Here is a 22,257-nt window from a genome sequence, read left to right as displayed (position 1 = left end):
AAGGACTTGGCGTAAGAGGTGAACTGCTGATCTGAAGTGGCCTCAGAACACCCAGCACCCTCCTCATTGACCCACTTTCACTAGAGACATAGATTCAGACCAAAATGTGGCCCCAAGGATCCTGGAAAACAGGAACTTAGACTTATCAGACTGAAATGTCGCCATTAGGTGGAGATCCACTAACAGGCCCCATCTTCTAAACCCAGCGCTGTGTTCTTGCCTTCACACGAGGTTGTCAGCTGGTAACCGTTACTTTTCTGTAGGGCAGATGGTGCCTACCCGGTGCGAAAGCGTGGGCCTTCCTCGCCAGCCTTTTGTTTCAGAAGTAGTGACAGTGTTGTCCCAGCTTTCACAGACAGCGCCCCCACGTGGTCTGCACACACACCTGGGTAGGAAACGGGGCTTTTGTCTTCAATTTACAGATGAGATTAAAGCTCCACAAACCTGGTTCTCTCCAAATCTCAGCTTTTTCCTGTAGCACTTGACTCTGTGAAAAGACCATACCTTGTCATCTCTCTGATTTAGAGGTTTAGCTAATAAATATATGATACTTTAAAAACAGTTCAGTGCTGTACAAATTACAGGTTACTTTGTTGTTCAGGCAAGTATGGGTCTACAGTCAGTGCTCAGAGCCCAAGGGCAGTTGCATTACAAAGCAGTACCTGCCGTTCCTTAGTACCCAGGCTTCCCTAATTCCACACTCCGGCTTTTTCTTCTCCCTTCTCTGTCCCCTTTCCTGGGGCTCCCTGTCTCTTTTCTCATCTCAGTACAATGATCCCAATCTCCACCTCTGTACAGACAGCATCCACTATTATATCTCCGGTCTGAGCTCTCTCTAGATTTAAGGTCAAATGACATGGGACACATTTGTGTATCTTAACAGACATAACAGAAGTGGTGATCTTCATCCCCTGCTCCCGTTTCTGCCCTGTTGACCCCATCTCAGTATTGAGGCACCAAGAAGTCGAATTGACAGCTTTCATTTCTCCTTCTCAAGGTTCTGCTGATTCTCCAGGATAATTCCAAAATAATCTTGAGTACTCTTCCCCTGACCCTGCGTTAGTCCAAGTCACTTTCCTCTTTCCTGTCAACACTTCCAACAGCCTAACTGGTCCTCTTGCCTCCCTTCTCAACTTCCTACAATCCATTTTCCATACTTCAGCCACCGTGATTTTTCCTTCCAGAGTGATTTCCTTAAAACATGGATAATACCATTCATTCTCCTGTTTAAAAACTTTCAATGAGTTTTCTTGCATTTGGAATAAAATCGAGCATCTCTGCCTCTCTCCTTCCACTCCTTGCTTCATCCACGAGCTCTAGCTTCACTGATGGGCAGTTCCACAAACACGGTGGAGGGTTTCCCCCCAAACACTCTTCTTTGCCACCTCAGAGCCTTCACCTTTGCTGTTCTTCAGCCTAGACTGTTCCCTCCCTATTTGGACGGTGTGCTCCTTCAAGACTCTGCTGACCCCAGTCTCAGAGAGGTCTTCCACCAGCCTTCGAAAGTGGGTTTCTCCCACCTCCACCCAGTTGTTCACTCGACCACCTGTTTTCCTCATTGTACTCGATCACAACATGTATTTTTTTTTACTTTTGGCCCTCCTAACCCCATTTTTTGGCATATGGTAAATTCTCAATAAATACTTGTTGAATGAATGAATATTTGACTTCTGAAGACTTGAAACACTTTTGCAAAAACTTCTCTTTCTCCTTTCTCCTACCTCTAGCTCCCAGGAACCGTATTGAAGAGGCTGGACCTCCAATGTGGAAGTTCTCTGATTCTGCTGTGCTCAGAGGGGCGGGAGCATGTAGGAAGGGGCAGGGACTTGAGAGAACACCAGCAGGGGGACTACAAGTGTTCTGTACTTTCCGCATATTTTACTAAAATGGAAATACTGATTTTCTTCCAGACAAGGAATAGATCAGACTTAGGAGACAGGTGAGTTTCAAGGCAATTATTAGGATCCTGTGATTGGAAAAGTCTAGGTAGGGGCTACTATGACCCTAGAGTTTGTGGGGGGGGTGTTTATTTGTTGTTGTTTTGGTGTCTCTTTCCCAAGAGCTTTTGCGGCTTCCATCACACTCCAGTCTGAGTCATATGAGGACCTGATTCCTCCCAGGCCAGGGTGACTCACCCAGAGCAGCCCTGGGCAGTCCCAGGAAGCCAGCCCAGACAGGGCGCAGGCCACAAGTCCTCCCCTCTGGCACGAAAGCAGGGCAGCCCACCAAAGTTCACAGGGTTACCCTTGGGTGCCTTTGCACAGCTGCTGAGACCCTGGACACTATCCTTCATCACGAACCTCTTTCATTCCACTGAAAACCACAGCCAGATTGGAAGACTGGGCCTCTTCACATTTTCCCCATAGACCTTTATGACGCTCCGCTTTCCCTAGGCAGTTTTGGTTTCTGGTCCTTGACCGCCAGCATCTCCATCAGTAACCCTCTTTGGGTTCACCTGGTTGCTTGTTCCTAGTTCTAGAAGCCATCCTACCCGCTTGGTGCTTGCTGTTGTTCTGTCCTCAAGAATGAAAATCAGAGTCAGGGGACTGGCTTGAACTTTCAAGGAAGGGGGAACCTCCCACCTGAGCTCACCTGGATGCCTTGTTCTCCCATTCCAGAGCGAGCACATTGGCAAGTACTTTCTGGTGGGACTGAAAACAAATCAAAATGCAAGGAGCTTCCCTGAGTTCTTGTTCACTAAAGAGTGTCTCTTCCCTCTTTTCCAAAATTTTAAAGTCAAACTCTTGTGCAAAATTTAAATTTACCACAATTTACTGAATTTCTCTGGGTAGTGGCAGCTCTGGCTAAAAGTTTGAAAAGCCCTGGCTCCCTGGGGAAGGCGGGGAGCCCAAAGCAGGGACTCTGTGCTGGGTCCCCGGACCCCACTCCCCATCCCACCAAGTGAGGTGCTCTCTGCAGCTTTCAGAGAGCAGCACGTCTAGGGGAGCTGACTCTGGGGATCCCGTTGGAAATGGAATGCGTGAGGCAGTAAGGAAACACAGGGGCCACAGAGACGATCTTCCTAATGAGCTGTGTGAACTCTCCTGAGGAACAGCACTCCCAGGCACTTTTCTGTGGTTAGAAAACATGTTTATATTTCAAAATTATTTTTTAAGAATGTGACTTTCAGACAGCCACACATTTAATCACAGCACAATGCCTACACATTTTAAAATCCTTGTCTGCTCCCATTTTACAAAAAAAATAAACAGTAAAAAACACAGGCACCTATATGCAGAACTGTGTTCATCTGCAACCAATTCTGCTGGGAAGCCCATCTGCCCCATTTTGCTGTGAAGCCACATAATGGACTCGTCCCAGAGGCAGCCTCCCATCATCTGTTCATCAGCATGCACCCAGGAACTTTAAGATGACTTGGAAGAAGTCGAGTTTTGATCTCACTGCCCCTTCTCCATGACAGAGAAGTCACAGGCCAGAGCTATTTCAGCCATCCCTCTTCATTCCCAAGTGTCTCCACTCTTCCATGTGGGGCCCTACAGCTCCTTCTCGCTGGCCCTCTCGCCGTTGTCGCTGTGCTGGGCCTGTCGCCTCTGCTGCACCAGCTGCTTGTCCAGTTCCCGGAGCTGCTTCAGAAAACCCCGGTTGGGTAGGACACAGCGGTTCTTTGCCACTTGTTGAATGGCCTCCACCAGCGTCATGCTCCTGTGGATCATCAGGTAGGCCAGGACCAGGGTGGCCGACCGGCTGCGGCCCATGGCGCAGTGAACCAGGATCTTACCTGAAACAGAGTGGGCAGAAGAGACACCAAACTAACTATACCAGTAATCATTGCATTCTTCCCCACCGTACACTCTCAAGGGGGGGAAAGCTGGTTTCCCTTGGAATAGCCTTGATGAAGCAATAAATCTTAATTTATCAAATTTCAGCCCTTGGTTACAGTTCTTAATACTCCGTGTGATGACATGGGACCTGCACATAGAGCGCTTGGACTGCATACCAGGCTGCGATGGTTATCTCAGGAAAAAGCACTGGCGGATTGAGTTGCAGGCTGAATTAGCCACTGTTGCATGAAACACCATTTTTACTTAAAAGAGTGAATGACAGGAAAACCATGGTCATTCAAACGTGGGTATTTGGCAGACTTTTTCTCAAAAGTGAACAAAATCAGCCTGTCGCATCAAAGAAAACAACTGATGGTATTTATTGCCAGTGATAAAAATGCAAGCTTTTGAGCAGAAATTAGAATTTTGGAAAACTCGTATCTATCATCACAAAGTTGACAGTTTCCCAGTACTTTGAAGATTTTTCTGCTAAGATCAGCATTATAGTTAACAAATGTGTTTTTTGATAATGTACAGTGAGGAGTGTCAATATTTGGAGGGTCTACATAACTTAGTAAATCGATATTTTCCAGATGACCAATACAGGATGTTACAGAACCATGCAGGGGTAAAAAAGCCATTCACAGTGCAAGACAGACCAATGGATTTTCATGTAACTAAGTATGAAGTTTAATGATAGGGTGTTGATCTCACATCACAACTAGTCTCTGAGAAGTTATCATTTGCCGGGTTTGGGTGTAGTATTGAAGAATATCCATAGTTATCTGAAAAGTTTCTTAAAGTATCCGTCCTTTCTCCAACTACATATCTGAGTGAGGCTGGAGTTTTTTCATCTACATGAACCAAAACAATATATTACAACAGATTGAATGCAGAAGCTAATGAGATTCCCACTGGATTCTAATAAGCCTAGTATTAAAGAGATTTGCAAAAATGTAAATTAATGCCACTCTTCTCCCTAACTGTATTTGGAAAATATAATTTTTCATAAAAGTGTTATGTTAATATGCAATGGTGTGTTTCATTATTTTTAAATGAATAACTTAAAATTTTCCATTTTTCTTTCCATTAGGGTAAATATTGATAGATATAACATACACAAACAAAAGCTCTTTGAGGTCTTCAGTAATATTTACGAATGTAAAAGGGTTCTGAAACCAAAGAGCCTGAGAATCAGAGATCTAAAAGAATTTTCACACACACAAAAAAAGCTCCTTTTGGCCACTACCAGGGCAATAGAAGGGCCGAACTCAGATGCCTTGATGTGAAGCTGTTTCCTCATCCTCCATTTGGTGGCGCTCTAGAGCTCACCTAGTGAGCACCCACCCTGTTACCTCATTTCAACCTTAATACAACCTTCAAGGCTTCATTATCACCATCCCTGCTTTACAGAGAAGGAAAACAGGCTGAGATAGAGAAATGACTTGCCATGGATCACTCAGAAAGCTGGTGCCAGCACTAGAAGTAGTTCAAAGCAACATGTTATTGAGGCCCTACTGTGTGCTGGACACCGGCCATTATGCTCTTGGGACAGAGAAAATAATGAGATTAGGCTCTCTGGCTTTACCCGCCACTGCCATCCCGGTGGCCGCCCTCCCCCGGCTGTGCGATCGCTCCGCTGGGATTGAGCTGGCTGAGGAGGCTTGAGCTGTGCGGCCCCAGTGCTGTCCCTGTTCTGCGTCTCAGGCTCAAGGCCTGGGAGGACGACCAAGACACTCGCGGACATCCCCAGGTTTCTGGAGCATGTTCAGGGTGTGAGAACAGCTGGGAAAGAACACTTCTGAGTGGACGTGGGTCTCCTGGGTCCCTCTCGCCTTCCTCAGGGGACCACGTTCAGGACAGCGGTGGCAGCAGCCACGGCCCGTGAGAAATGCAAGAGGCTTGAATACCAGGCCCCAGGTTCTCTGTCCGCAGCCGCCCTGGGCGGTCGGGCCCGCACACCCTGCCCAGCAGTAAGGGCTCTGTCGATGGCCTCTCACATGTAGTGCTGACACGGAGAGGTATTCCATGAGAGCTGCTCGCTTGATCATAGTTTACTTGCACGAATCTCCACAGGCTAACCCGGGGCCCTCCACTCCCACCCTTCATGTGGCTGAGCTACAAGAGTATGGCCAGAAAGGAGGGCAAGAGGCAGGGCCGGCTTCTTTACCACTGGGTTGGGTTGGGTTGGGGGGAGGCTGGCCCCCGCGTGACTGCGAGCCTGGGGTGGAATGTCTACCTCTGGCATTCTCATCGCCACAGACTGTTCCAGAGGCCGCCTGGGCCCGTGCCAGCTCTGCTGATAACTAAAGCGTTTCTTCCTCTCCTGGCAAAAAGGGTAATTCTTTCTGTCATGACTAAATGCTTGAAACAGACGAAAGCTGTAGTTCATTAAGTCTTTTGGGAGCCTGAAGTCTGTTAAGTGGGGGGAGGGGGAAGAGAAAGGGAGAGAGTGGGAGAGAAAGAGGCAGAAGGAGAGGGGCTGGGGTGGGGGTGGTGCTCAGCTCCAGCACGAACTCCTGGAGCTACATTTTGTTTTTGTGGCAGCGGGCATTAAGGCCATCAGCCCCGTGAGTTTGGTAGGTCTCCCTGGGGTGAAGGGCCTGTCCTCTGACTCTCAGGGCCCTTGCACCCTCTTTTGCTCTATGGCTCTGCTAAGCACCACTCTTGGAGGCCCAGCATCGTGTGGTGAGAAACTGCTCTCAGGAGAGTTCAGAAGAGAAGGCAAGGAAGGTTGCATTTGGCCTGTCCCAGCGTGGGTGGTTCCCGAGTGGCCCATGCCAGAGAAGCTAGGAGGCTCCCTGTGAGTCGGGCACCAGCCGGGGTTAGGGCCCTGAGCAGGGCAGCATTGTCAGGTTGGCGTTTTCTAGATCCGACTCGTGTGTGACTCTCAGAAGCACTGTATAAAACTCACGCTGACCCGGACACCACCTCACTTCACCCCGTATCTTGCAAATATGTTGTAATGTATTTTTATGGTAGTCAATCCTCACAATAGCCTGGTGAGGTAGATAAAACAATTGTCACCATTTTTCAGAGGGTGTAGCTGAAATGCAAAGAAGCATCTTGTTCAGGTCACATGGCTAGGAAGCAGCAGAACGGCGGTTGGAGCCCAGGCCGCCCGACGCCAGAATCAGAGCTGTTAAATGCTACGTGATATCGAAAGTGTGAGTGTACCAGACAAGGGTTTTACACAATAATACGTACTGGTATTACATGAAATGCCTGCTGATATTTTCTACTGTTCTCTAATTATTCAGTTTTTTAAAAGAACTGCTGGTTGCACCCACTACACTGTTGTTATGACTCACTATAGGTCACAATCATGTCTGAAAAATGGTGATTTCAGTGAAATAGTTCCCCTTAGGCCTTCACTCGAAGTTGGATTCCCACAATCTTATGAAGAAAACCCGAATCCAGAATTTCTATGGCTTCCCAATTACATACTTTCTGACCAGAATGTAGGCCTCAGACATACAGGCCAAGCCCCCCAGCCTACACCCCCTCACCTCCACCACCCCTGCCCCCCACCAGGGGTACGCTCTCTTGGGTTGGGGGTGTCCTGTGCCTGTCTTTCAGTCACTAGCTTGGAGCATGCTTTTTTAGGCAGCATGCAAAGCCAGAGCTTGCCCTTCTCCCCAAACCATCCTGGGCATTTGGAAGTCTTCAGGAGAAGGGTGCAGGGTGTGTCTGGAGTGGCCCAGGGGCAGGCCTGGGAGTGCTGCAGTGGGGCACGAGGCCTTAAAGCACCCTGGAAGTCTGATCTGGTTAAAAGTTAGAAACATCAGAGGATCAACCTCTTGCTCAAAAGCAGACTTCCTTTATTTATTCATACCTACGTTGTCCATAACAGATTTTAAGATGGTTTCAAAAGCAGGCTGTGGGCTGTTTGTTTAAGAAAGAGAAAGAACAAAAGGAGAGCGGTATATAAGACCTGCTCTCTAGAGAGCCTCACGGTGTGTGCCTGGGATTCCTTAGAAGATCTCATCAAATTAAGGCCACACTGGTTCAGCTCCGAGGACACGGCACGAGGTGCAGTTACGGCCGTGCAAATGGGCTCCCGTGGCAGTATTTTGTCAGCGCTCGTTTTTCTGAGGAAGATGACAAGTTCAGTTGTTTTGACCCCTATAATCAGCTGGAATACCTCACCTTCCATAATATTTGGTGACTTCTTGCACAGCAAAGTCACCAGATGCTGAAAATAAGGGCAAAGTGTTGAGCGACAGAAGGAATTCCCCCACTGGCCTCTAATGAGCTCCGTGACTCTGGGCATGTGACTTGGCCTCTCTGGGCCTCTGTTTCCCCAGCTCTCAGGGCAGGACACTGGACTAGATTATCTCTAAGATTTTTCAGGAGTGACTGAGGTTCCCTGGGGAGTTCTTTCAGAAAGGGCACATCAGGGTAGCATAGGGATGGGAGCGGGCCCCATAGGGCTGATTACAGACCACAGGCCCAGCTCCACAAGCAATGCTTTTCAAACAGAGAGTGCACAAGATGAGCTGCGAGGGGGAGCCAGGGGAAACAGTGTTCACTCGGCGGAAACCGGCCAAGGAAGAAGAGGAAAGACAAGACAGAGGAAAGGGAGACGCCTTGCCTTTTGGCCAGACTGTCCATCGACACCTCTTACATCAAGAGTATAATAAGAAACATGCGAGTGGGCCTGGCTCTGAAACGCTATCGACGGTCATGCCCCTTGGTTTCCCAGAGCACGATTAGACACGGCCAGGCCGCCCCCTGCATGCGGCAGGCAGGCCAAGCACTTGCCATCTCCGCTGTTCGGGGTCTGTGGCAATGCCGTTGCTGAGCTACCCAGCATTTTATTTTGTTCCTTTGACTACGCAGGTTACAGACTGACAGCCATTGGGTTTCTTTTGTTTGGCCTTCGCAGCCTTTTAAGAAATTTTCAATTTGTTGCCAACACTTAAAAATTGAGTGATATTACATTAAAATCCAGATTGGAGACATTTCCTGAAAAGTCGGATCTACCACATTTGCGCTGATTCTCACAAAACAAACGTTGGCTGGGACGGAGCAGCAGCTGCCCCCTTTGGAAGGGATATGAGCTCTCCACTTAGCCACATGCACCCCCTACCCGCACCCCATTGCCTTACGTGCAGCCAGCTTCATTCATTCCCGCTCTCTGCCTGGTAGGAAGGGTTGGCCTTTGAGCCCTCAACTCAGGGAGGTCTTCAGATATGCAAGTGCAAAGGGTACTGAGAGGGGAGCCCAGCCTCCCACCTGGCATGTGGTCATGTCCTGATCCCCACCCCCCACCCACCATCTAGTCTAGCCCCTGCATACCCTCACACCTGGGTATATACTTCTCCCTCCAGCCCCTTTCTTTGTTGGGTGCTGTCCACCACCTGGTCACCAGCCTGACATCTCGTCAAAGCTCCGTGGTCTGCCCAGGCCTGAACTGGACTTGAGACCCCCATTCTTCCCCAATTGGGCACTGGAGAAGCAGACTCTAAAATCACATGCTGGGAACCAAAAACAAGCTGTCACGCAAGTGTATCATGCTAGTTCAAAGCTGGAATGTCTTTTTCTCTTCGGGGACTGGAAACTTTATTACGACGATGTGCCTGTGCTGGCTGGTCACGTGCTTCGAGGTGCGTGACCTCTCTTTATCAAACACATCTGAGAGCCTGCTGCGCACCAGGGTCTCCACGAAGTGCTTCATATCGGTGACTGCTGATCCTCATTATAACCTTTCAAGATAAATATTTTTATCACCAGATGGAGAAATCAAGGCTCAGAGCAATCACATCGTTAGGAAGTTGCGAATCTGAACCCAGCCCTGTGTTCTCCAAAGCCTGCCAGGCCCCTTTCATTAAGGGGAAGGCCAAAGATGTAATAACAGCAAGTGAAACTGAAGGATTGGGTAGTTGTACTGTACCTTTTTGTTTTTTCATGTCAAATATGTTTTCAGTTAACTTCAAATACTCTAAGGCGAGTTTCACCTCGTGGTGATGAGTCAGAGTCCAGTTGCTTTTTGATCCTGCTTGGAAACCCGGAGTGTGCATAACACAAATGCTGGCCCATAAATAGACTCATCAAAGAACAACTCTGAAATGAGGCATCTCCGAATACAAGCACTTCAGCTTCGTAGGTTTCTTCTTTCATCATGACATTGCTTTGTGAACCAAAAGAACAACAAATTGTCAGCGCCTATGGCTGACCATGGGGGCCAAGCCCACCTTGGGATGGCCATCAGGGTCTGGGGCTGCTCCGCGGGCATGGCCCCCGCCCAGCCACAGGTCTCAAGTTCCTGACGCAGGCTGGTCAGTGAGCCTTGTAATCCCAACCTCTCGTGATAAGAAAGGCTTTCAATGCAGCAGGCCCCCCTTATCTGCAGAGAATGTGTCCCAAGACCCCAAGTGGATGCCTGAAACCACAGATGTTACTGAGCCTCTCAACTTCTTCAACTCTGCTGGAAATGTGGCCATGGCTACTTTATTGGCAGACACAGCCTCTCCAGTAATTTTTATATTTTTCTGTCCAAACTATTCCTGAATCTGTGTAGCTATCTCTTACTTGCAGTAAATGTCCTGTGTCACTCATTTCAGGGGATCCCCTGCTGGAATCTTTATACAGGCTCTAAGCTTTCTGGTGCAACAGGTGGCCATCAGTCAGAACACATTTTCTGTTCCGTCTTCCACCCATAGATTTAATGCTTTTCCCACCTTTACCCTTACACACTATGGCTGTAACTTCTATGGTTTAAGGTGTGTCAGCAAAACTAGCACAAATTTTTTCTTCCATCTTCATAGTTTTATGGATAAAAGATTCCTTTACTGTAAAATCACCATATAATTTATTTTTTCTTTCCCTATAACTCAAGAGCTTTCACCTTTTCACTCACAGCTTCCCTTTGGCATATCTTGAATTGCCAGTGTCACCACTCTTGTGCTCTGGGGCCAGTAAGTAAAAGAAGGGCGGCCCCAACCCAAGCACTGTGATACCAAGACAGGCCGTCTGATAACTGAGAGGGCTGCTGAGTGACAGCCGGGCAGGGAGCGTAGACAGTGTGGGTCCCCTGAACAAAGGGACGATTCACATCCTTGACCAGATGGGTCAGGACACTGCAAGATTTCATCACGCTACTCAGAAAGGCATGTAATTTAAAACTTATGAATTGTTTATTTCTGGAATTTTCCATTTAATATTTTCAGGCCACGGTTGACCGCAGGTAACTGAAACAAGGAAAAGTGAAACTGCAAATAAGGGGGCACTACTGTAACCGGATGCCCTGCATTATGCGATGGTCCCATAAAGGGCTGTGACACACGGGCTGAAGTCAGGGCACAGATCGGGGAGCTGCAGCCCTTCTGGCTTCCATGGAATGCCACCGAAATACACCCTGCAACAATAACTGCGTATTGTCTTACCTGACACATTCCTAATTGTGCCCTTCTCTCCAAAATAGCCGTGTAGCCTTTCCCTGGAGGGCAGCTAAGCCTGCATTTTGAGCACAAGGTCTAGCACTGTGATTTAAAAGATGAATAATAAACCTAGGGAACCTTGGACATGACAGGTGCCAAGCTCAGCCTCAAATATAGCCAGCCACATATGAAGGCTAGGCCGTCAGCTTTCTACAGGGGGCCTTACTAGGCCATTGCTTGGGGGGAGGTTAAGGAGGTAGGGGGGTTGTGGGCCTGGTTAGTTGGCAGGAGAATTTGAAGTCTTTCCACAGATTTCCATTCGAGTCAGCATCTTGAGGGTTTTCTGGCGTCGAAATCCTTGACTGTTAGTTTGGTTTGGGCACGGGCACCATTAGTGTCTCTGGGTCATCCCAGCTTTAAGGGCTGCCACACCCCTCCCCCCTTTGCAAGGATGGCTGATGTGCCTTAGGGGAGAGAGCTTCGGGCCAAAGGCCTCTCCTGACCGCCCCCCCCCCCCCCCCCCCCCCCCCGACGCCGCCAGCAGCACGCTCAGTGGGGCTTAGGGCCTCCAGACATTTCCAGCTCATCCACACGAAACCCTCGCAGGGCCAGGGCTGGCTTTGAGAGGGGAGCGGACTTGGACTCAAGTGCACAGACGCCCCCTCCCCGCGTCCCCGGGTGAGGGGCAGGGCCACGGGCTGGGGCGGGCCGCTGCTGGGCTGCGGGCCTCTTACTGTGATCTGAGCGGAGGGCAGCATCGATGAAAGCGGCTGCCGAGTAGAAGAAGACGCTGAGGTCGAAGGTGGGCAGGTCGTCGGCCTCCACTCCGTGATACTCAATGGCCATGCCGCGGTAGTAGTCGGGTCCTGTGTCCACGTTCCAGCGGCCGTGGGCAGCGTTCAGCACGTGCGTGAAGCCCGCCTTCTGCAGCCCATAGCGGTCCAGCGCCGTTGCCCTGGGTGCGAAGGAGAGAGTGTGGTTGGCGGTGCCACGCCTTAGCCTGGAACTGGGGCAAAGCTAGGGGGCTGCCCACTGGTTTCAGCAGTCGATTCCAGCTTCCAAAGTACGGCCTAGTCACTGAAATGAAGGACTTCTTTAGTCCAAAGCCCTGCTCTTATTATTGACTGCCCCCTTGAGCATCTGTGCCATTTCTTGTTTATAGCTAGGATGCTTCAAGAAGAGAAGGAAGGTGTTGGAAGGTAGGGGAGGCAACTATTCGTTTGTGTGCTTACTCTTTCATCATTCACCACATACAGAAGAGCTTGGTGCTGTACACTGTGGTGGTCGCAGAAGTGGGCTGTCACAGCCAAATCTGCCCCTCACACCCTCCAAAGGTCTGCAGAATGACGTGTTCATCAGGAAAAACCGAATGCAGGGCAGAGGGCCCCCTTCACAGAACCTCAGGAGACCCTTTAAAGCAGCCTCTCCTCTGAGAGGGCTGGGTTTGAAGGTTGGGGCTCAAATGAAGGTTTAAGACCCGTATGTCTTTTAGTGCAGGATTTGACTGGGAGTGGGCAAAATTCTTGATGTTGATGTTCATGGAATCAGTGAACACAATGCAAAACCCTTGCTTCAGTGAGTGAATCATTGTCTAGTTGGGCAAAACAACAATCTGGGAAGGGGAGGTGTTTGAGCAGTCGGTCCTTTGCATTGATTTGGGGGAGTTCCTGAAGCCAACAGTGAAGTTAGTTTCTGGTGTATAGCTTTCTCTTTCTAGGTAAGAATGTTCAGGAACAGGGTCAAGTCACGTGGAAGGAGGTGGCCTTGGAACATGAAGCGGAGGAAGCCAGGGTTGTTCTGCCCAGCGCGGACAGGGGAGGCTTTATGGGAGAGGGGCTTTACAGCCTGCTGCACTGCAAGTGCCAGTCCTGGCGATGGAAGGGCAGAGGGACGCAAGGGCATGTCAAGCCAAGGAGACAGCACGACATAAGGAATGGAGGCTGGAGATAATGAAGGTCTTCCAGGACATGTTTATTATCTCCTATATTTGATCATTTATCCCCAAATAATAATTTAGATTCTATTGTGTGCCAAGCATTGTCCTGGTGATATAGCAACAATGAACAGATTAGTCAAGGTCCCTTAGGAAGCTTGGATTCCAGTAGGGATAGCAAATTACCAACCAATGAGTAAACAAGATAATCTCAGACAGGAGTTGAGAGTTGTGTAGAACAACCGTGGTCCCGCTCTAGGGAAGGTGGTCAGGGGTGGCCACTGCAGGGAAGTGGCATTTAAGCTAGTTCTGAGGAATGAGAAGAAGCTGGGCAGGGGAAGAGTTGGGGGAAAAGCATTTCATCTAGGTAGAAGGAACAGCAAGTGCTAAGAAGAGAAGGGAAAGAGTGTGGCTGCAGTAGTGAGGGGAGTAGAGGTGCAAGCGGAATTGGAAAGGTAGGCAGGCGCTGTGTCATGGTGGGCCCTGCAGGCCCTGGGGGAAAGAGTTGGGTTTTATTATGTGTGGTAGAATGCCCCATGCCACAGACGATTTTTAGGAAGGGCTGGGCATTGTTCACTTGTTTAAAGATCAATCTGGCTGATGTGTGGAGATAGGTTTGGAGAAGGGCAAAAAATAGAAGCGAGGAGCTCTGCTGGAGGCTGTCACAGTTGTGTAGCCAAGAGCGGAAGGTGGCCTGGACCAGAAGGCTGTCACAGCAGACTGGCTGAAGGGCTGAGAATGGGGGGAGGGAGAAGGGGACTGGTTTCTCCAGAGCATAGGATGTGACAGGACTTTTGGAGAAGGAGGATGGGCTCTGGTCATGGAAGTGCTTGGCTGCCAGGGTCTGTATTTGGAAGTCAAGGAGAAGTAGACTTGAGGAGGGGTGACCCAATCTGGGCTTTGAGAGGACACCTCTTTCTACATCACAAAGACCAGTTGTACAGCTCAGGGAAAAGGCGGCAAGGATCTGAAACCATAACAGTAAGAGGCCAGAGGTGGCATTGTGCTCTAGCTGAGGACTCATCTCAAGGCCACTGGGAAAGGACCTGGACAGAAGTGGCCATAACAGATGCCAACATGTATCAACACCTTGGCCAAAGGAGCCTTGCAGCAGAATCCCATGCCATGGCCCCTCACTGAGGCCCTCATCAATCGCAGGTCCCCTGGAGCTCTTTGTTTGCCGTGAGAGAAACTGCGATGGGGCCCAGTGTTTGGGAAAGAGGGAGATGAACTCAGGCATTGAGCTTTTAGGAACATTTGCCAACAGCCCATTAGAACCGAGGCGTAGGGAGGTGCGGAGTCCAACCAAGCCCCCCAGCCAGCCCTTGGTGCTGCCATCCTGACTGGGGAACACACTCTGCTTTCAATTTTTCCTCAGAAAGGTCTGTTTTTCATTTTTCTTCTTGTCCCAAAGTATGTATACAACAAACATTATGCTTTTGGGACGTAGATCTGCCCTCAATTAAAGGCTCCACTAATGCAGTCCATCTTGCTGGGTAGCAATCAACCTCACTTTGAGGTTGAGCTCAGTGGAAAAATTAAAATTAACTGTCCTTGACAGGAAGTTTCTACCCACCAGAAAGACAGTTCTCTCTGGGTTCAGCAGCTGGGCTTCAATGTAATCAAATGGCCGTTTGAGTAAATAACTGTTTGCACTTTGCTGCTCTTGGGGTCAAGGATCGGGGTAGATGTACAGCCAGACTCACTGCGTGACACCTCTACATTGACCCCACAGAGCTGGTTTTGCCTGGTGTCCGAGGGAGAGAAAAGGACTCATGGGGAGGGTTGGACCCGGCAGGCCCATCTGAGGCCCACCGCAGGTTTTCAGGGCTCTGTGGCTACCTGGGCTGGGGAGGGGAGGTGGTGTCCTCGCATACCACTCTAGAGATTTCCCCCTAGGTTGGCATACTCGGAATCCAGCTGAGGGCTCAGGAGGGTGTGCATGGCAGAATGGGGGTCCACACATCAACAGAGGGATTCAGCAGACAGGGACTGTGATGAGGGCAGATCCCCAGCTGGCCAGGGAGCCTCGCTCAGTGATTACTGGGAGTGAGGCAGGGGGTGATGGAGAGTGCTGCCTGGCATTGTTTTGTTTTGTGTTAAGGCCACCTGCTCAGATGTGTTATATGGGAAACAGACCAAGAAGTATGCCTCTGATGAAGGAAAAAAGCTCAGAAGAAAAACAGATCTAGAACTTACTTCTAGAATCTAGATGATGCAAAAGCCTTAGTTTTTGGTTCTTTAGGAAAAATCCTAGATGTAAGCAGTCTGTTCATTTAAAAAATAATATGTTATCTAATTACAAAAATAATATGATCAATGAGAATGTGGAAATCATAGCCCCTCGTACACACACAAAATCACCTGTATTTATCACCCCCAGAGATAAAGATTATTTGCTTTTTGCTATAATATCCTCCAGTTGTTTTTATATTCATAGATTTGTATATTTTACATAGAGATTTGTCTGGGGGTACAATACTATATAGTTGTAAAAACTTTGACATGGTGGTGATATATTGTAAACATCTTTTAAGTGAACCTATAACCTTCAATAGCTGCATGCCATTTCATCCTATAAATAAATCTCAATCCCACCTGGCCCAGCCCCAATTTTGGACATTTTCTTATCTCTATCTATTTCCGTCCTTACCTCTATCTCTGTCCTGGAATGAGACTGGCATGTATTATAAGAAAGACTATAAACAAAACTTTGCTTTACTTCTCTGGGCACATATCTGATTATGCCCTTAGTAGAGTTTTTTATTTTTTATTTTTTTTAAGTGGAATTGCTGGGTCAATGGGTATGAGCATTTTTAACATGTTTGATACTCGTTACTAAATTATTATCCAGAAATATTGCTTAAATCATTTTGATCTTTATTCTTTGCTATTTGCTAATTTCATAGGCAAAAACAAAAACAAAACACCACCAAAAAAAAAGAAATGGTGTCATTTTCATTAATTTGTTTTAGCAATGAGATTGGACATTTTCTCACCATTTGTTGGACTTGTACAAGCACTTCTTTAAACAATCTCATATCTCCCCCTGGCTGGTGTGGTTCAGTGGATTGAGCACCGGCCTGTGAACCAAAGGATCGCTGGTTCAATTCCCAGTCAGGGCACATGCCTGGGTTGTAGCCCAGGTCCCCAGTAGGGGATGCGTGAGAGGCAACCACACATTGATCTTTCTCTCTCTCCCTTCCCCTTTCTCTAAAAATAAATAAGTAAAAATCTTTAAAAAAAAAATCTCACATCTCTTCAGGAAAAGCACTGTAGAGTATCTGTTACATACTATGAAGAATTTCAGTCTCGGGTCCCAGTGTTAAGAGCTGCTGCAGTGCACTTTTGAAGATGTTGTCGTATCTCTATGTTTGACCCAGTTCTCTCCAGTGTCCCTCCCTCTCTGTGAACCTCACCTAGCTCTGGATTCTGACACCAGGTCCGAGGGCTAAGAGAGTGACTTCCTTCTTGCACAGCCCAAGAAGGAAGACATTCCCTTCCCTTCTCCTTCTGTAGCCTGGCCCGTTCCTTCCAGCCCCTCTGGAGTTCTGGGAAGCTTGCTTCACCTCCCACCCTTAAGAACAGTGAACGGAACACTCTGCGTGGGGCAGTTTCCTTGGGCAGCGCTCCTGTCATTCCACTTTCTCAGACTCGTTGGTGCTCTCCTGATTCTCAGTCTACATACCTCAGTGTCCACCTGAAAGCCCATTCTCCCCAGGTGTGGGAGAGACATGCATGTACATCTCTGTACAAGCCCCACCAGCTTCCTGGCAGAGAAACCATCTGGTCCCATGTTGCCAGGATTCTGCTGGGGGCATTGAAGAACGCCGACTAGTGACCAGGTGGTTCTCCACACCCTCGTGTCTGTGAGGACCCACTGATTTCTCCCTCCTAATTATGGATTCCTGTTTGCATATGGCCTGTATCCTGCAATCTGGCACCTTGCTTATTCTGATGGATGTGACACTGCTGTGGTCGCATTTCATGGACCTGATTCTGCTGGGGACTTCTCCTCCTTGACCACACCTGTTCCTTGCAGGCAGATTTTAAAACACCAGGTATATTTCTAGCTTTTGATCTCGGTCAGTCCACCTGATAGGAAGTGAAATTCACTGGTTTCCTTTTCTTGGGTGTTCTTGTTTGCTGATGATGAAGCTGTTTGGTTTTGAGTCCCCCCGGGAAGCACAGGCCTGACAGGTGCTGTTTATAATCTTAAACTGCTGCGTGCACTGACACAACTGAAGCTCCGGGGCCTGGTTTTCTTTAAAAAAAAAAATGGAACCAATTACACTGGCAGTACTTTCCTTAAAAGATTTTTGTAAAGTCTAATGATCTTATATTTGAGGTGTTTTTTTTTTGAAAGGTTAAAAGATAAATTCAAGAGGAAAAAAGCAGTAGAAATGCACACCAAAATGTGATTGGTGGCTATCTCTGGGTAATAGATTATGGCTAATGGGAATTTTAATTCCCTTCTATTTGTTCATCCGTATTTTATAAATTTTCAATGGCGAAGATATTATATATTTACTTGATAATATAAATGAATACCATGATTTTTATTGATGTTATTTCCTTAATTCTCAGGAGAGACTGACTTTTGCAAAGACTGAAGCTGGCCCTGGCATTTTAACTCTTGTTAGAAATCTCCTCATCATCTGCCCACTGCCCCAGACTCCCGTCCTCCAAGGGTGGAGGGTAAAAGGGGAATACATGTGACGACTGGTTTTGAGAAATGAGGTTGCATTCATGATGGACTAGGCATCTGGCTGACAGTGAAAGGAAATGGTTGATGCTGTTTGAGGTGTCATTGAAAAGCTGTCACCCAGCACAAGAAGCCCAGCCAGGCCAGGGCCTCCAGTATCTCCCCGTTTTCCTTGCCCATGGCTGGGGCTGTCGTACGTAAGTCACCTTCGGTATTTGGAGGTTAGAAAACCAGGTTTTCTAGTTCTTTCAGGTAACATTAGGACAGTCAATTGTCCGCCTTGGCTGTGTTTTTGCTGGACCCTAAACTAGCCATGGCTCACCCTGAAAGCAGGTCAAGTTTTAGCTCTACTAAGTGTCTTGAGGCTGAATTAGTTCCTTCTTTTGGTGGGGGTGGGCGGGGCACAGCTGCCCTGGTGTCCCAGTGAGAGGCCTTCTCTTGGGCTAAGAACTATCTCAGCTGATTGATTGGCCTTCACCTCACTTCCCCACCTCCTCAAGGACAGGCCAGCGCTGGAGATGCCTCTGTCTTTTGAGGCTATTGGTAGTTAGGGGAGCAGAAAGGGCAAAAGAGACACCTGGACAGCAGCTCAGGCTGGGTGGGGCTGGCCACAGGCATGTGAAGAGTCAGGCTTCATGGGGAGGGGCCAGCTGTTGATGACCCCAAAAGCCAGACCTTGGCCGCAATTGTAGTTTTAATAAAAATGGGGAACTGCTTAGGGCCCCCACCATTCAAGCAGCAGCACAGCCTACCAGAGCCCTGGTGTGGGTGAGAGGGAAGAGAGATTTCTTAATCACCCTGTTTCAGCTGAGCTTTGCTATTGGCGTCTATTCTGCCTAAGAATTTGCAATCACTTCCACAGTAGGCAGGATATTTCCTCTCCTGCTGACTATAGAAGGGGAAAAAAAGAAAAAGAAAAAAAGATTTTGCTAAGCAAATGAAAGATGTCAATGAGATTAAAGTGAGAATATTTAAATTACAGAAACTTAGTGCTTTCAAGCATACTCAAGCACTTTGGAAGCACCCATTTAGGGACTGCTGATTGATAAGAGGTGATGAATTATTCTTATCTCATCATTGACGCCAGTCCCTGGATCTCTGGAGGGCAACACTTGGTTAACCTAATTTGAATCTAATTTAAATGACTTAAAAGTAATAAAACAAGTATGTGCTTGAATCTAATAAAGCCTAATTTATTTAATAGGACATTGCTTGAAGAATTTTATCGTAGAGCTGGAAGGGACCTTTCATTCAAATCATCCCTTTATTTTACAAATGAAGAAACTGAGTCCTAGAACAGTAAGATGTTCGAACTCAGGGCCCTGGATCCTGCTTGATGGTTTTGTCCTACTCTATGCTGGCCCTACAGTTCTTGCCTGTAGCAGTCAGACTCCCCACCAAGTTACAGGAAATGTGTGGGGAGAGGGTAGCTGTGGGTTGAGCGAGATAGACCCCCTGTGAAAACATCCAACAGGTGCCTGCCTGGTGGGCCTGGCCCAGCGTCTCTGCTGATCCAGCATTCTGAACACCAGCCACGCCCCCTCCTGCCTGTGACCTCTTTTTACCTGACTGTAGTGGTGGAGCCACCTCTGCCCCCTGCTGGGCTTGGCAAACAATGGGGATTTGGAATCACCAGGCTCCCCACTTGGGGAATCCTCTTGGAATACGCTGGGATTGAGAAAATGCTTTACAAATTCAGAAACCCACAGTCCCATGGGGCTTTGATGTGGCATTGCCTCCTTAGGCCTTAGGTCACCTGGGTCCCTGGAAGGCCAGGATGGTGCCTGTGGGGGAGTTGGTGCGCGAGCTGGAGAAGGCCCAGTAGGAGGGATCTTCCAACCTGGCCTTGGGTTCATGACAGCATCTCCTGGGAAAAATTGAACCAGGGGTGTTTAATTAGCCCAGAGGGACCCTTAGCGGCAAAGCGTAGTAGCCATTCTTTACCTTCCTCTCACTGTGAGTCAAACTCCCAGAACCGACCTGATCTATAGCAGTTATTGGGTGTGCCAGGCATTGCCTAAACATCATATGTATTAACTCACCGAGTCCACATCTTACAGGTGAAGAAACTGAAGCTCAGAAAGCTTGAGTGACTTGCTCAAGGCCACGTGGAAACAAGTATTTGGCCCAGACACTGTGGCTCTGGAGCAGATGCCCAGCCATTCTGCCTGTCTCCATAAAGAAGCCCTTGAGGAGGGAGGACAGGGAGAGAATGGGCTGCTTTGTGTGGGAAATCTGGTCCCCAGGGGGTTCCAGGCATCATTTAGGTTCCAGGATCAGCCAGTGGCTCTGGCTGCCCTAGGACATCTGCCCTCACTCCTGGGTCCTGACCGTCCTAACTTCCAGAGCCTTGATACTCAACTTTCAAAAATCTTGGGTGCTTTTAGGGAAAGGAACAACACAACCTAAGTGCAAATATTAAATTAAAACTGAGACTTTATGCATGAGGAGCCAGCTCTGAGCTTTTTGCTGCTTTGGGCAATACCTATAAAGAGACCAAGGCACACAGCCCTCCATACCTGCTCCCAGCTGGGCCCCAACCTCTGAGTGGTCGCGCTGGTGGTGGAAAGGATTGCTCTCTCACTAAGATCTGTGAGTCTCATCAACCTTGTTAAGTGGGTACCTTGGAGGGGCCCTGAACAGAGACGGGGACGAGCACCCTGTCATGCTGACTTTAGCCTCCTCCCCATGCTGTGCACATGGGCCATGCACACTGACTGTGGAGCTTGCCTTGCCTGTGCACATGTGTATCTGTCTGCAGGCTCAGTTAGTCAGAGCTGCACTGAAATGAAAGGGCACTGCCATTTTCTTGGCAGAAGGAAGCAAGGTCATGGTCAGATGTCGAGGAGGCAAGCATCCTTTAGTACATCGAACTGTCTGGCACTCTGGTAACTAAACATGTCTGTCCTTCTCAGATACTCTCAATTTAACTTCCCAAATAAAGCATCTCGGCTGGCATTCAGCCTTCCACAAGCTGGCCCTGACCTATCTTACCAGGTTTCTTTCTCACTAAGTAATAGTAATAGTATTTTCATCTGTCTCTTAGTTTATAATTTATAAAATGCTTTCACATTCCATACTCCTTTGACTCTTCTCAGTAACCATTTTTAGAGATGAGAACATAGACAGATAAAAGGACCAGTGCAAACCCACTACACCTGCAGTAGGTTGTGGCCATGGTAGATGGTATGATACCGTTTAGAATATTTGCTGTCCCCCAGTAGGGGTAGGTTACACTTTTCTGCCCTATTGATGTGAGGCTTTGGTGCGGACTTGCTTTGGCCAATGGAATGCAGACATCGGCCTGGATCCTGAGTCCCAGAGTAAAGTGGACATGCAGCACCGTTAGCACTGGCCCACCATGAGCACATCGAGCACATCACACTCATGAGAAAGAAGCCACAGTTGGGGGAGGCCACCGAGACGCTGGGGTCGCCTGCTATTGCGGCACAACTGTCTGCGTCAGCCTCGAAGTGGGAGGATTTGGCTTAATCCCAGGTCTTCTGAAAGTGCCCTTCCTGCCACGTCCACCCCCTACGTTCCAGATAAATTACCCTGTTTGTCCTTACCTCTCCATCTTTTATCACCCTGCTCCCTCTGCCTAGAGTTCTGTTGAAATCCTACCCATCTTCCAAAGTCAAGCCTGGAATTTACCTCTTCTGTGATGCTTACTCAGATCCAAAGTACAGGCACTTTGTGAGCATTTACCCTGTGCCAGCTAATATTCTAGCACTTTGTTTGTTTTAATTCATTTAATCCTCACCCTTTGGGGTAAGCCAGAGTAACTTGTTCCAGATCACATGATCGGTAACTGGCAGAGCCAAGACTCCCACCCTGTGCTCCTTCCACCCCACCACCTGCCTCTCTCTGCATTCCCTGGGACAGCTCCACACATCTCCTCTCCTCAGCTGTAAGTCAGCTTTTTTATCTCACCGACCACATTTTCTCAATTTGGGTTTGAGTATAAATCCTATCAATGATTGGTTGTATGACCTAGGGCTGGTCCCTCAATTTCTCTGAGACTCATTTCCTCCTCGTCTGCCCCACAGCTCCTAGTAAGATGCCAGTAAATACTGACTGACCAATGAAATGGACAAACTCTTTGAGCCTTGGTTTGCCCATTTGTAATATGGGAGTAATAAATGGTACCTCTTTCCTAGGGTTGTTATAGGGCTTAAATTATGCCATGTGCGGGGCACAGCACATGGTAAAAATCCAGTACAATTTAGCCATCATTACTATTATAAGCTACAGGAAAGGTAAATATGCTGTATAATATACAGAGACAAAAAACTTACTTCTCACATACAGGGATTTACCTAGCTAGCTTCATGGTGGAAGAGTGTGTAGGATCTGGACACAGATGATATGAAGGAAAGGACATTTTAGGTAAAGGGAACAGCATAGGTAAAGACACAGAGACGATTTAAGTTGAAATCTTAAACCACCTCCTCT

At 48.2% G+C, this 22,257-nt stretch overlaps 1 protein-coding gene across 2 annotated transcripts in view; it reads right to left on the bottom strand.

The window, feature by feature from the left end:
- Positions 1-1,638: 1,638 nt before the first annotated feature.
- The window catches only part of DUSP29 (dual specificity phosphatase 29), a 35,531-nt gene continuing 14,912 nt past the window's right edge, over positions 1,639-22,257 (bottom strand). For both annotated transcript variants that reach the window (XM_028514236.2, XM_036026766.1), the window contains exons 3-4: positions 11,899-12,119; positions 1,639-3,739 (exon numbers count right to left, since the gene is read on the bottom strand). In XM_028514236.2, the coding sequence (XP_028370037.1) occupies positions 3,495-3,739; positions 11,899-12,119 (466 nt within the window). In that variant the 3' untranslated portion in view covers positions 1,639-3,494. The remainder of the gene's footprint in view (positions 3,740-11,898; positions 12,120-22,257) is intronic.

This window comes from Phyllostomus discolor, chromosome 5, assembly GCF_004126475.2.
Source record: "Phyllostomus discolor isolate MPI-MPIP mPhyDis1 chromosome 5, mPhyDis1.pri.v3, whole genome shotgun sequence".
Classification (NCBI taxonomy): Eukaryota; Metazoa; Chordata; class Mammalia; order Chiroptera; family Phyllostomidae; genus Phyllostomus; species Phyllostomus discolor.
This window is presented reverse-complemented; position numbering and strand designations above follow the sequence as displayed.